We start from the raw sequence: 15,170 nt of genomic DNA on the forward strand, positions 1-15,170 counted from the left end.
ACCACGTGACTTGCATCATGTGATATCCAAAATGGCGCACGTAACGCGACTGTCATAAACAAGTTTGGAGTTTGAACTTTGTCAAGAGTATCATTGACAGTCTGCTATCATCTAGTGCGTGCATTTTTGGCACATTTACACAAGCATTTGAAGCGAGGCCATGGCGAGAATAACTAGCATTGTGTCTGTACTTTGTGTCTGTGTTACAGGTAAACTTTTGTTGATATTCACACGTACACCAGTAGTTTTCCAAACTAGCCTCAACAGGTCATGTTGTTGTTGTCAGTAGGTGGGTCGGTGCAGCGAGGCAGAAAGGGCCAAGGAGTACGTTCCGTCGAAAACAAAACAAACAACATGAGCTTCTCCATAAAAATCATTATCTTATTATCACGGAAGGGAACTTTACGTTATGGATATTTGACACTCATTGATTCCTCCTTTCACAGATGTAACATGAATGAAACAAGCAATTGTAATCCATACTACCTGAACAATTCTGGCCAGTGTTTGTCTATTTGATTTAAATGCAGTTTTGGAAACATGTTTCACTACTGTCATGTCTTCAGTTTTACGTAAGCAAAACATCTGTTGGGTCGCATTCACTTCACCAAGAGAGGTGAGGAACTGTTACTGGATACCTGGTCACTCTGAATGATTGTTGTGGATCATGTTCGGGCTTTATACCCCAATCTCAAAACCTCGCTTGTACATTATAGAAGTATTTATAATAGTCCATTTATCATGGGCAATATTCCATGCACAATTAATGCTCGAAAAATCTGATTATCACTACCCCACGTAACCCAAGCTGCCTGTTAGGCGCTAGAAGGTTAGTGGCTACATGATTTATCCCACTGGGTACCCATTTTCTGCTGGGTTGACAGACAATGTTGAACAATACTCACTTGCCTACAGTGAGACCATATGTCTCATGTGCTTCATTGTGGGGCAGGACTGAGGTTTTAGAAACTCTCAGGTGCCAACCTGCCAAAGATGGTCACCCACCCAAGGACTTTCCCAGCCCAAAGTTGCTTGACTTCATCTCATTGTGACCTGAGTTCTGTGCACAAGACCACATACCTCCACATTACAACAATGCTACAATGAATTCACAACACTGAGTCACCTGGGAACTGAAACGAATATGTTTGAGATATTTAGTATGCTGAGAAGTTCAGAGGCATTAATCTGTCAACATGTGACAATGTATGACAACTGCTACCAGTTAATGTGACAAGCATATTCACTGATGTCATCCTCCAAGTTGCCAATATAGTAAGAAAAAAAAAAGAATAAAAGTGTGAAAAGCAGCTCAGTTTTGATTATGAATGTGCCTGTAATTAACTGTTGACTTTGAGATTCTTGAGAGTGTTCATAACACAGAACGATGGCGGTTCCCTGCAATGGTGTATCAGTCAAGCCAAATATTTACAATGAATTACTAAAAATAGGAGAGACAGAACAACATACATATTATTAAAGTTACTTTCAGTAATTCCAAGGACCACTGGAGCCCATTTAACAAATATACTGAGTCAGATGGACAGAAGTAGTCCAAGTACATATCAGTGGAGGGGAAATGGGGCTGTAAATAAGAAAGTTTGATTGCTAGTTGTGTTCTAAATTATGATAAAGTAGCATTAATGTGCTTGACATTAATAGGTTTAAAACACAGCATTGTCACAGTATTTTTCATTGCCTTCTATTTGTCATCCACCATTTGACATATTTTTTGGATGGAGGGGTTAACACCACATTTGCAGCTGAGGTCATCAGCTAGTCATCATGGTGATGTCATCTCTATATATATTTTGCAGTTGGAAACAACATTAGAACATATATTGCCACATAACCACTCTAAACACATGCAATGCATATACTGATTAAGGAATTATAATTGCTATGAATCTCTATTTGATAGACACTTCCTGAAAACACAGGGACCTGTCCAAATGTTTTAGCTTGGTACCCAACCCCTATTTCCCTACCCAGGGGCGGATGAAAGGTTTTAGAGAAGTACGGGCATATCATGGAGTCCAAAATTTGAGGGGTAATGGTCCTCAGGGATTTTTTTTTCGGGGAGAAGGAGGGGATGAGCACCACTGATAACAAGCACTGAATCTGCACCTGTCTGCACTACCATGATACTCTTTATGCTGATTCGTGTAAGAAATGGTTTGTTCTTCAGCTCTTAGACTTTACATTCAGGTTTTTCAACATCTTTACCATATATTATATTCAGAACAGGTGACTGTATATGATGTCTAAACCTTCAAAGAGAGTTCAGTGTTTTAATCATGAGCGAATAACAGATCCTCTGATACTACTGACCATTAAAGATGATTCCCCCAGGTGAAAACAGGATGCTGGATTGTTATGTGTATTGTTCATCTTTCTTGTTGTTACAAGTCCCAGGTTTAAATTAAAGTTTAATCATGAAAATGGACAGATTACAGCAGACATTGCACAACTTGTACTTGAGTGATAGGAAATGTTTTTCTAATGTTCATTTGGTGAAAATATGTTTTAAATCTTCATAGATGTTGACTTGTGACTATGGGACACAATGGCAAATGCATTTACAGTGTGGTTTGAATTCTGGTTCAGTTTATAGTCATCAGAAACCTGAGACCAAGTTATGCCATTTTAATTTAAACAAACTGAGTTTAATCTGTTCATGGATTGTGTAGTATTTCATCATGCTAATGGCAAGTTTGTCTTTGTGCTGTTATTTGTATGAATGTCATTTACAGGGAGCCTGGCTGTTGAGAGCCTGCGCTTCCTGGTGATTGGAGACATGGGAGGACTGCCTACCTACCCATATATAACTCCTGTGGAACTTGGAACATCACAGGAAATGGCCACTATTGCTGACAAGTATGGAGTCTCGTTCATCATGGAGCTCGGCGATAATTTTTACTATGATGGCGTGACGAATGTTGATGACCCACGCTTCAAGGTCAGGCAAGATATTTGTCAGATGGTGCTACCTTCACCATCTGAGCCACTTGCAAGTTGAAACACAAAGTACAAGACAGTGATTCCAGTTTATACACTGCTGAAAATGTAATGTCATCATTGAGATGCTGATAACTGATTCAAAGTCTGCAGCAAGTTTTGGAATTTGGAATATGACTTTCCTAATTTAGGTTTAAAAGAAAAGTTATGTCTTTGTAGAAATAGCTTGCCAACAGCACAGTTTGAAATTGTGCATGTGTCCCTCGTCAGTGTGCCCTAGGTATTTATAATTTAGTATGTGTTGTATATGATGATATGGAATTGACCAGTTAAGTGGAACAGGTGTAATATATAAGTTAATGAATACACTTGAGTCACTTAACAGGAAACAGTAAAGAAATAATCATAATTCTAACACAATGTTATTGTTGAAACAGTTCACGTTTGAGCAAGTGTACACAGCGCCCTCTCTGCAAGTCCCATGGTACCTTGTGGCAGGAAACCACGACCACAATGGCAATGTGTCAGCACAGATTGCCTACTCTCAAGTCTCCAGGCGATGGTGTGTCAGTTATTACCTTGATATCTCCAGCATGTTTTGTAACTCTGTTAATGTTTTTCATATTAGCATTAGCATTCATTTGTAAAAATTCCCTCTATAAAAGTCACACATTCGTAATGAATAATTCTGTTACAGTTTGTTTTTTGTAAGCATTCTAGACATGAAGTTTTCTTTTCAGGAACTATCCCTACTTTTTCTACCCACTGACTTTCGACATTCCTAACAGTGATGCCACCATAGACTTTGTGATGACCGACACCGTGACACTGTGTGGCAATGTTGCAGATGACTTCCATGGCCTGCAGCCCCGGGGGCCATCGGATGCTGAATTTGCGGAAACCCAGTGGCAGTGGATTGACAAGACACTAGCAGCCAGCAAGTGGGTGATACAACGTCTAACACATGGCTCCATAGCTCCAACAAGACAGGGACATTCAGCATAGAACACAGACATAATGGGTGAAGCGTAATCAATGACTGAACATCTCCAAGAAAACATGGACATTCAACACAGACACATGGGGTAGGCCTAATGTATGGCTCCATAGCTCCAAGAAAACATGGGCATTCAACACAGACACATGTGGTAGGCCTAATGTATGACTGAATATCTCCAAGAAAACATGGACATTCAACACAGACACATGGGGTAGGCCTAATGTATAGCTCCATAGCTCCAACAAAACAAGGATTTTCAACATAGAATATGGAAGCATGGGTGACATGTAATGCATGGCTCCACAGATCAACAAAACATGGACATTCAACACAGACACATGGGGTAGGCCTAATGTATAGCTCCATAGCTCCATAGCTCCATAGCTCCAAGAAAACAAGGGTTTTCAATATAGAATATGGAAGCATGGGTGACATGTAATGCATGGCTCCACAGATCAACAAAACATGGACATTCAACACAGACACATGGGGTAGGCCTAATGTATAGCTCCATAGCTCCAACAAAACAAGGATTTTCAACATAGAATATGGAAGCATGGGTGACATGTAATGCATGGCTCCACAGATCAACAAAACATGGACATTCAACACAGACACATGGGGTAGGCCTAATGTATAGCTCCATAGCTCCAAGAAAACAAGGATTTTCAACATAGAATATGGAAGCATGGGTGACATGTAATGCATGGCTCCACAGATCAACAAAACATGGACATTCAACACAGACACATGGGGTAGGCCTAATGTATAGCTCCATAGCTCCAACAAAACAAGGATTTTCAACATAGAATATGGAAGCATGGGTGACTTGTAATGCATGGCTCCACAGATCAACAAAACATGGACATTCAACACAGACACATGGGGTAGGCCTAATGTATAGCTCCATAGCTCCAACAAAACAAGGATTTTCAACATAGAATATGGAAGCATGGGTGACTTGTAATGCATGGCTCCACAGATCAACAAAACATGGACATTCAACACAGACACATGGGATAGGCCTAATGTATAGCTCCATAGCTCCAAGAAAACAAGGATTTTCAACATAGAATATGGAAGCATGGGTGACATGTAATGCATGGCTCCACAGATCAACAAAACATGGACATTCAACACAGACACATGGGGTAGGCCTAATGTATAGCTCCATAGCTCCAACAAAACAAGGATTTTCAACATAGAATATGGAAGCATGGGTGACATGTAATGCATGGCTCCACAGATCAACAAAACATGGACATTCAACACAGACACATGGGGTAGGCCTAATGTATAGCTCCATAGCTCCATAGCTCCAAGAAAACAAGGGTTTTCAATATAGAATATGGAAGCATGGGTGACATGTAATGCATGGCTCCATAGATCAACAAAACATGGACATTCAACTCAGACACATGGGATAGGCCTAATGTATAGCTCCATAGCTCCAACAAAACAAGGATTTTCAACATAGAATATGGAAGCATGGGTGACATGTAATGCATGGCTCCATAGATCAACAAAACATGGACATTCAACACAGACACATGGGATAGGCCTAATGTATAGCTCCATAGCTCCAACAAAACAAGGATTTTCAACATAGAATATGGAAGCATGGGTGACATGTAATGCATGGCTCCACAGATCAACAAAACAGGACATTCAACACACAGACACATGGGGTAGGCCTAATGTATAGCTCCATAGCTCCAAGAAAACAAGGATTTTCAACATAGAATATGGAAGCATGGGTGACGTGTAATGCATGGCTCCACAGATCAACAAAACAGGACATTCAGTATGGAATCCATGACATTCAACATGTATGCATGTTTGCCCTGTTATATAACTGTCCTGTTTGAAAATGCTGTTTGTAAATCTGGAGTTAAATATGTAATGAATCTTATCAGTTCTGTTCAACATTTCATCCAATATTCTTCACATTTGTTATGGCGAAATAGACCAAAATTGCCAGACCTTAACATGAGCTCTTCTTGAGACATTCGTTATTTGTACAGATTCCGTACGATTGTATCCTAGTTTGTGTTCTTTTTGTTTTGATTATGATTCTAGCCATGAAAAGTATCTTCAAAACTAGATCACCCACACATCGGGGAGGAACACCTGATGACTGTATCTGTAAATCATAATGTCTAATGATGTTTTGTCACCAATGTCACCAGTGATGTTTTGTCATCAATGTCTCCAGTGATGTTTTATCACCATGCACAGTTGGGTAAAGGGAAGTAACTGCAGGTTGCATTGGATCTCGCTATTCAAAAAATATTTATGAAATATTTTATTGTAAATTTCATTCATCATAAAGATACAAAGGTTGGGTGATTAATAGACAGAAACATGTCATATGCAACATACAAATAATATGGAGGGCTGGGTGATGTACATCATACAGTTAGTGAATTTACATTGTCAGGCACATCATCAGTATGTCAGCCCTATATCAAGTTATATATTTATAATAATTAAAGGAAAGTTATAAAAATCCTGTTAACAAAGCACTGTAACTGCAACTAGAATATCGCAGAAACAAAGTTAAAACTAGTAATCTACTCCAAAACATTTCAACTAACAAATAAACGGGGCTAGGTGATATACAACATACGATTTATATACTGGACTGGGTGATATACAACATACAAATTATTTACAGGCCTGGGTGATATACAGCGTACAAGTTATATACACTATTACAGGCCTGGGTGATATACAGCATACAATTTATACTGGGTGATATACAACATACAAATTATTTACAGGCCTGGGCGATATACAGCATACAATTTATATACTGGGCGGGATGATATACAACATACAAATTATTTACAAGCCATAATGTGTTGTGCTGCTCTTCCAGAGCCACATACCTGTTCACTGCTGGCCACTTTCCTGTGTACTCCATCGCGGAGCACGGCCCCACTGACTGCCTCGTTGATGGACTCCTGCCCATGCTTCAGAAATACAGGGCTACTGGACATATGTGTGGACACGACCACAACCTTCAGGTAACCCATATATATTCAGGGCTAACTGATATGTGGACATGACCACATCCTAAAGGTTAGCCACATACATTCAGGGCTATATGACATGTGGACATGATCATCACCTTCAGGTAACACACATTCTTACCAGGCTAACGGACCTATGTGTGGACATGACCATAACCTTCAGGTAACCCACATTCTTACCAGGCTAACGGACATATGTGTGGACATGACCATCACCTACAGGTAACCCACATTCTTACAAGCCTAACGGACCTATGTGTGGACATGACCATAACCTTCAGGTAACCACATTCTTACAAGCCTAACGGACCTATGTGTGGACAAGAGCATAACCTTCAGGTAACCTATATACTTACAAGGCTAACGGACATATGTGTGGACGTGGCCATAACCTTCAGGTAACCTATATACTTGCAAGGCTAACGGACCTATGTGTGGACGTGGCCATAATATACACTGAAGATTACAGTTGTAAACTGAGGTTTGTAAGAGAGGTGAGATTAAAGTTGATTTGAATAGTATGTGTTATATTGTCACCTGTCTGCTTAATAGGACAGTGAAGTCAACCCCATGTGACACGGCATGTTGAGACCCACATTTGTTAGCAAACACACTTCACATGCACATGCACTGCTGAATGAATGATAAATGTGTTGTGTGGAGGCTGATGTTGCCTAACTTTTCCTTCCAGCACCTACAAGAGACGAAGGACGGGCTGACCCTGGACTTCATCCTGTCTGGGTCCGCCAACTTTGTGGACCCCAGTACTGCCCACAAGGACACTGTTCCAGCTGGTATCTCCAAGTTCCACTGGGCTGATGCCTTCTCTAAGGGGGGCTTCGTGTACGCTGAGGCCACCCCACAGAACATGACAGTCACCTACATGCAGGCCAATGGTGATGTCCTCTACGAGACAGTCATACTCCCAAGGAAACAGTAAGAGTATATCTGCATCATGCTGTTTTTCATATCTCCTGTCTGTTATGGTAAACACCCAGGACATACTTGTCACCAAAGCCTTGTTCCAGATGTCACCACATCCAGGATTTAGGCCAGAATTTTTAGTTTCTTTGTTTTCAAATCGATCTTATTCAAACATGGAAGATTCTTTTGAAATATTTGAGATTGGATGTCATTTTTAAACCAACAATTTGCAATAAATCACTCAAAAACATATCATGCTGGCTTTATTTAGCAGGTATATTTCAAGAGTAGATTTTCATTGGATGATGCCATTTAGTAATGTGTGTTTTAGATGTTCAGACACTGTTCAAAACAATGCTGTGATCGTCAAAGAGTCTTGGTTATGCACAGCTATGTACAGAATGGAGATATGAGTTACATACTGTCAAGGATGTGCTCAGTTTACCATGTTTACCAATGCTGTTATTTATTTGATAAAACTTGTTCTTAAAAAACATTTTAATATTCATTCCAGTGATGTCCAAAAGAAAGAATATTGCTGCATGTGAATTTAACAGTTAATGAAAGTATCTGAATACAGTATTTAGCTCGGGTTGATAGATGTGTGACTCCAACTGCTAATTACTGTGTCCAGGGAATGATCATGTAATACTGCATTGTTATTGAACTCTCCCAACCATGATTTGTTGAGCATCACTTGTGTATTAGATGGATGAATGGCGGTCACACTATTAAGATAGCTAAGAGTTATTGCCCTTGGTTGTCCACATCTGGTTGTGCACTCTAAATATTAACCCAGGAAAATGGCTACTCTCATGTGCTGCGTTATAATTGAGGAAATTCAGAAAGTTATTTATAGCTATTTTCATAAATGTATTTAGACTGCTTACAATCAATATCAAGACAATTTTGGTTACTTTTTTCTCTTTAACCAGTGAAACAGAACATAGCAAAATTCTGTAATTAATTAAAAAACACCTCAATATTTCACAAGAATGGCAAACACTCTGGTGGAGAAATTATTATATGAACTAACACCTCACAAGTGAGGCCTCAAATACAAGGGTCTGCAGTGCAGTAAGGTCACTAGATCAGTTGAGTTAGAGATGTGCTGGATGTTTGTCTTGTCATGTGTTTGTTATCTTGTTCAGGAAGTAATTGCTCATGTCGAGTAAAAGGATGATAGTGCTATTTTAACATATTTATTTTTTTAATTTTTCTTAAAATGAATGAAATAAAGAAATGAGATTAAATGAACTGTAGTTTGTTGTATGAGATGGTGAGCATGTGTGTAGAAATGAACCAGATACATGAGAGGGGCGGCAGACAAGGCCATATTTACTGAACCAGATGTATGACAAGGGCGGTAGACAGGATCATGTTTACTGAACCAGATATATGAGAGGGGTGGCAGACAATGCCATATTTACTGAACCAGATGTATGAGAGGGGCGGTGGACAGGATCATGTTTACTGAACCAGATGTATGAGAGGGGCGGTAGACAATGCCATATTTACTGAACCAGATGTATGAGAGGAGTGGCAGACCGGATCATGTTTACTCAACCAGATGTACGAGGAGTGGCAGACAGGATCATGTTTACTCAACCAGATATATGAGAAGGGCGGCAGACAGGATCATGTTTACTGAACCAGATATATGAGAGGGGCGGTAGACAGGATCATGTTTACTGAACCAGATGTATGAGAGGGGCGGTAGATGGGGCCGTATTTACTGAACTAGATGTATGGGAGGAGTGGCAGACAGGATCATGTTTACTCAACCAGATGTATGAAAGGACCGGCAGACCGGATCATGTCTACTCAACCAGATGTATGAGGAGCGGTAGACAGGATCATGTTTACTGAACCAGATATATGAGAGGGGCGGTAGACAGGATCATGTTTACTGAACCAGATGTATGAGAGGGGCGGTAGATGGGGGCGTATTTACTGAACCAGATGTATGAGAGGAGTGGCAGACAGGATCATGTTTACTCAACCAGATGTATGAAAGGACCGGCAGACTGGATCATGTCTACTCAACCAGATGTATGAGGAGCGGTAGACAGGATCCTGTCTCATACATCTGGTTGAGTAAACATGATCCTGTCTGCCGCTCCTCCCATACATCTAGTTCAGTAAATACGGCCCCATCTACCGCCCCTCTCATACATCTGGTTCAGTAAACATGATCCTGTCTGCCGCCCTTCTCATATATCTGGTTGAGTAAACATGATCCTGTCTGCCGCTCCTCCCATACATCATACTGAACCAGATGTATGAGAGGATCGGCAGACAAGGCCATATTTGCTGCAGTGGTAGGTGATCATAGGAAAGGATGATGATGGTTAAGACAAGGCAGAAGTGGATAGATTTACCTCTATTTTGTGCATGTCCAATCTTTTCATAACCATCGCGCCAGTTTTGCCTCGTTTTTGAGACAGTACAGTGCTTTCCGTATGTTTTCATAAAAAACAAAACTTTGAGCATCTCATTATAGTATGCATTTAAACTTATCCTGTCTAACATTGTCCACATTCTCATATATGGTGTGGAAATGACCAATATAAAGTTTCCCGCCTCTTGTAACAACTCACCCAAACATGTCATGCATCTTTCCTTAGCTGTACATGTGACACCCAGCTGAGGCCGTTCTCTGTTTCCCACGAAAGCAGACATCCTATTGTTCGACAGAAACGTTTTTCTACCATCATTATAAAACTCTTGGAGGGTTGTTATATATCTTTAATCACCTATCCATTTGTCACAGGTTGCATTTTTTATATTGCTCATTTTATATAACACCCATCACAAATTAACAATTTTGTCCCTAAGAGCTTGCCGTACAGTTGCGCTGGCTGCCAGCGGGTGCATCCGGGGCTCTGGCACATGCTGCTCCTGCAGTGTGTGCACTGAGGTGCTATAAAAGATGCATGTGCCATGTGCTTGACACACACCATGCTGGCAGTGACGGCTCAGTTACGTCGGGTAATTTCACTAATTACAGATATGTTTATGGCGCATGTGTTGGCAAGTGACGGTAAATAAAGGCATCAAACACAAGCCCAGTGGTCCAGTGGTCCCCAGTGAAAAATAGGAAGTATACATTGACGATTGCATTCGAAGATACAGCGGCAAGTTTCATTGGCACTCAGACAGCGGCGGCTTGTACGACAGCGGCAATAACGTCTGGGTATTTAATGCCAGACCAGGCTCTTACTTCCCGCGGTCAACTGCATCTGTGACCACTGCAGGAGTTCCAGCGTCTGTCCGCCCTTGTCTTTCCGAACAACCAGTGATTCAGTCGGACAACGTAACGCCTGTTTGGTGCATCAACAGAATGGGATAAGCGTAGTGCACAACACTACTTTTCAACAGAAATGATAGACTGTCGGCATGATGATAGGCCTAGATAGCTAGGATTAATCCCTATGAATGAAACGAGCATCGCCCTGAAACTATTTATCAAATGTTGCTGAATGAAAAGGACAACAATTAAACTCTACAGTCTAGTGAGCCCACCTTCTGTATTCAAACCAGCCAAACTGTAGTGGGACTTACCCCAAGGGTTAACTCAACAAGTCATACCACGAATAAATGTCAGCTTATTAACGCAACATTCATACCTATGTATGCATACTGGACTCTCAGGATATTCCTCACAGGCTCCAGTCACTGAGACTGTATATACGCTGAGTAACGCTAATTACGAACACTTTTCATTCACAGTTTTTACAGCACAGTTTGTAATCAAACCTATGATTTACCAAGTGAAATACGGAAACCGAATATACACATGTGTCGTATCATTTCCGCAGATCATGAAATTTGTAGATCAAGTTATTTCTGGCACTCTCAATGCCGACTGTTCATTGCCCCATTAGCTGCTACTCGAACACAGGAGGAACTCGTCACTGGTTCTAAAGAATAACACCGAACACAAGCAACAGACCCATACACCCATTCAAAGAAAAACGCTTCCAAACTAAAGTAACGTAAACCAGAAAACATATCTCCTCGGTGGAACTTAAAATTACTCTTCTCGCGGACGTCAAGGACTTAACGTCACAAGTCAATGTGGGGGAAAAACGAAATGTGACAAAATTGTAAATCAGACGTTAAAGACTAGGACAGAATGAAAGCCATAACAGTACATATATTTACTGACTTACAATTTCCCCATTTTCTGCAATCCCGAACGCCTGGAAATACACTTGTCCACATTATCTTTGTCCGTAGTATAGACGCTTGGGGGTTTACATGGAGGATTTATCTATCTGCTGTCAATACATCTGACGTCAACGACGTCATTGGCTGGGTGGTATAAACGCCTTATATTACCTCCAGTGACCTAGCAATGTATCTACAACAACACTTAGACTGTAGAACATTGCAGTAAGTCATATATTGGAGTATTGTCTGTGTAATACCGTTTGTCACATGCCTCTTAACTTTAACGGTTAAGAGTAAAACGGACAACATTAATTCAGAACTTAGCCTTTCATATTGGATTTTTATGGAGAGAGTGAAATTGCCAATGGATATCCCTATCAACCTGCTGATAGAGAATTGTTCATGTCAGTGTTGATAACAACCAGAATGCGGAAATCACTTCCTGCTGTACATAACTGAATCTCTTGGTATTGTACTGATTACAAAATTAATAAACATTGGTAAAAATGAACTCATAGTTGCAAGACAGACAATGCTGCGTTAGTCGTGAGTGGTGTAGTGATGTTATTGGGATTCTTTCACCGAGATATGATTTATTGCCACGCAAACCCTAGTACATATTATGGATCACTGGTATCAGTATTTCACACAACTTATGTGAAAGATAGTATTTGGTGAATTATTAATTGAAACACAATCTGAAAATAGACTGTATAGGAATGGCAGTGTGTCATAGTTTATTTTCCTATCCATGGATAACATGGACTTATCTTTAGCCATCCCCCTGCAAAGTCCACGTTGGAATCATTGCGGAGGCATATGATTAGAGCATGGCGACGTTTGGTATGTAATTATTGGCATCATGCATGAAGAAATAGTCACAAGTGGAAATGTTATAATCACAAAAGCGTGATTTAGTTGGTCAATGGTCAGTTCAGACAGAGTTACTATACAGTAGCGTAGCTGCAGCGTACCACGGAAAGCACGTGAGTACACTTCAGAATTGAAAACAAAAAAATGTGATTGATGATGTTTAAAAAATACGTTCAATTCGTTGTCATGTTTCCTGGGCGGTTTCTGGTGTAGTACCGTGGCGTCCGAACACAACGTGTTTCGAGGATCAGTTATCGATAAAACATGCCTCTGTCTACTCTATGCTGAACGTTATGACTGAAAACATGCTGGCGCTTCAGTCCAAAATCGCTTAGTCTACAGACAGCATCGATAATCTATTCTATTATTTATATCTATTATTTCACCTCTTCAGCATTGTGGGTTTTTGTTATGTATGCATAAAAGAGTGGTGGGAAATCTGGAAAACGTTCACCAACAAGTGATTGTTACTTCGTTAAACAACCAAAATGACTGAAACACCCGTTATACCTGACAATAGTACCCATTGTTTCCAAATACATTATGATCAAATAGCTTTGTCTGAGTAATGCATTGATAACTCACCAACTGTAAATCAGACACTCAGAAACCATCTACTGTCTCTGGTGAGCCGGTAGAACTGACAAATCTGAAGTCTGGGTCCGCCGGTTTCGATACTGGATGATCTACAGTAACTGTATTATAATATTTACATGGTCAGGGTTAGCTAGATTGGAGTATATTTTCATGGTCAACATGTTCGGCTATATTCCTTATGTTTGTCTTAACTTTATCTCGGGTTCAGAAGAATGTTTTACTGTAAGATAATATAGTCTCCCTGTTTTCAAAATATTTCATCAGTTTTGCTCACAGTGTATTTTACTGATTACGCCCCTGCTGGGAACTGATGCATCACGATCTCCTTGATTTCTGTCACCGTCATCATCAGGTGCCTCTTGACACAGGCAAACTGTAAAGTAAATGGGGTTGCGCAGCATAGAGAATATGACAAGTCTTCTTATAGCGAAGCGAGCAAAAGGTTGGCAACGTACGTCCCTCGCGTCGGATCTAAAAATATATTTCATGTCAAAATAAAATATCGCCACCATCAAAGGTATACACTGATTTCTTCAGTGAAATATGTTTTATTCAATATTTCAGGCGCCACTCGTGGTATTCAGATAGTTCTTCGCCTCCATTACCCTCCTGCCAGATTCCGGCTGAACGGAGTGACGGAACAAGAACAAGCAGAAATAAAAAAGAAATACCATATTGCCTAATTTTATCATGAACCTGTTGGAGTTTATTTGCCTTATCTGTCTTCTCTATTGTTAGAATTTTCGTAATATCTATTCCACATAAATAAGGAGGCGAAGGGCGGTCTGATATACCACGAGTTGTTCTTTAAATGTTGAACAAAACATATTTCACGTGAGTAATTGTTCAATATGGGGTTGGGAATGTGAGAGCACAACCCAGTGAAGAAATTAGTGTATACCTTTGATGGTGGCGATATTTTATTTTGACATGAAAAATATTTTTCGAACCGAAGCGAGGAAAGTACGTTGCCAACCTTTGCTCGCTTCGCTAGCATATAAGAATACTGGCCATTTTCTCTATGCAGCGCAACCCTGCAGTTCGCCTGTGCTCTGTAAGGCTGAACCTATTTTGTGTCTCTCAAAGAAATTGTAGCAGTTTCTTTTTCATACCTGGGGTAATTCTGCATGTTTGACTAGTCCGACACTATCAAATTTGAAAAAACTGAATTTAACAAAGGTCATTCTCACCTCTTTGGTTATTACCAAATTTACGTAACTGGTAGTTACTTGAGCTCCGGTTTGAAGTTAAAGGTATTGTCAGGTAAGATATACAGAAAGTGTTTAGTGATTTTAGTTGAGGGCACCTTAAGGGTTAATAGTATATTTTGGAAGGACATGTATACACTTTCTGTTCAGCTGTCATATCTACTTATATGAAACAATGAAATGTTAGCTGACTCAGGATTGATGCAAAACTGTGTAAGTAGATATCAGTGTGAACCTTCACTTTAGCCTAAATCATAACGGCTATCATCTTCATTGAAGATTTGTATACAAACAAGGCATAATATGTACAATAGGAGGACGCTGACACACAAAGGGCTGACTATAACCTGTATGAGTGCCTGTCAACACGGACTTTCTATGAAAATCCAGATTAAACTA

General features: G+C 40.2%; 1 protein-coding gene across 1 annotated transcript; it reads left to right on the plus strand.

Moving 5' to 3' along the window:
• On the plus strand, positions 1-9,170 carry LOC137290437 (tartrate-resistant acid phosphatase type 5-like). Its single transcript, XM_067821368.1, has 6 exons — positions 1-209; positions 2,754-2,959; positions 3,396-3,520; positions 3,699-3,899; positions 6,840-6,987; positions 7,685-9,170. The coding sequence occupies exons 1-6, from the start codon at positions 161-163 to the stop codon at positions 7,931-7,933; spliced, it is 978 nt and encodes a 325-aa protein (XP_067677469.1). The 5' UTR covers positions 1-160; the 3' UTR covers positions 7,934-9,170.
• The last annotated feature ends 6,000 nt before the right edge of the window (positions 9,171-15,170 follow it).

Source organism: Haliotis asinina, chromosome 7 (assembly GCF_037392515.1).
Source record: "Haliotis asinina isolate JCU_RB_2024 chromosome 7, JCU_Hal_asi_v2, whole genome shotgun sequence".
Classification (NCBI taxonomy): Eukaryota; Metazoa; Mollusca; class Gastropoda; order Lepetellida; family Haliotidae; genus Haliotis; species Haliotis asinina.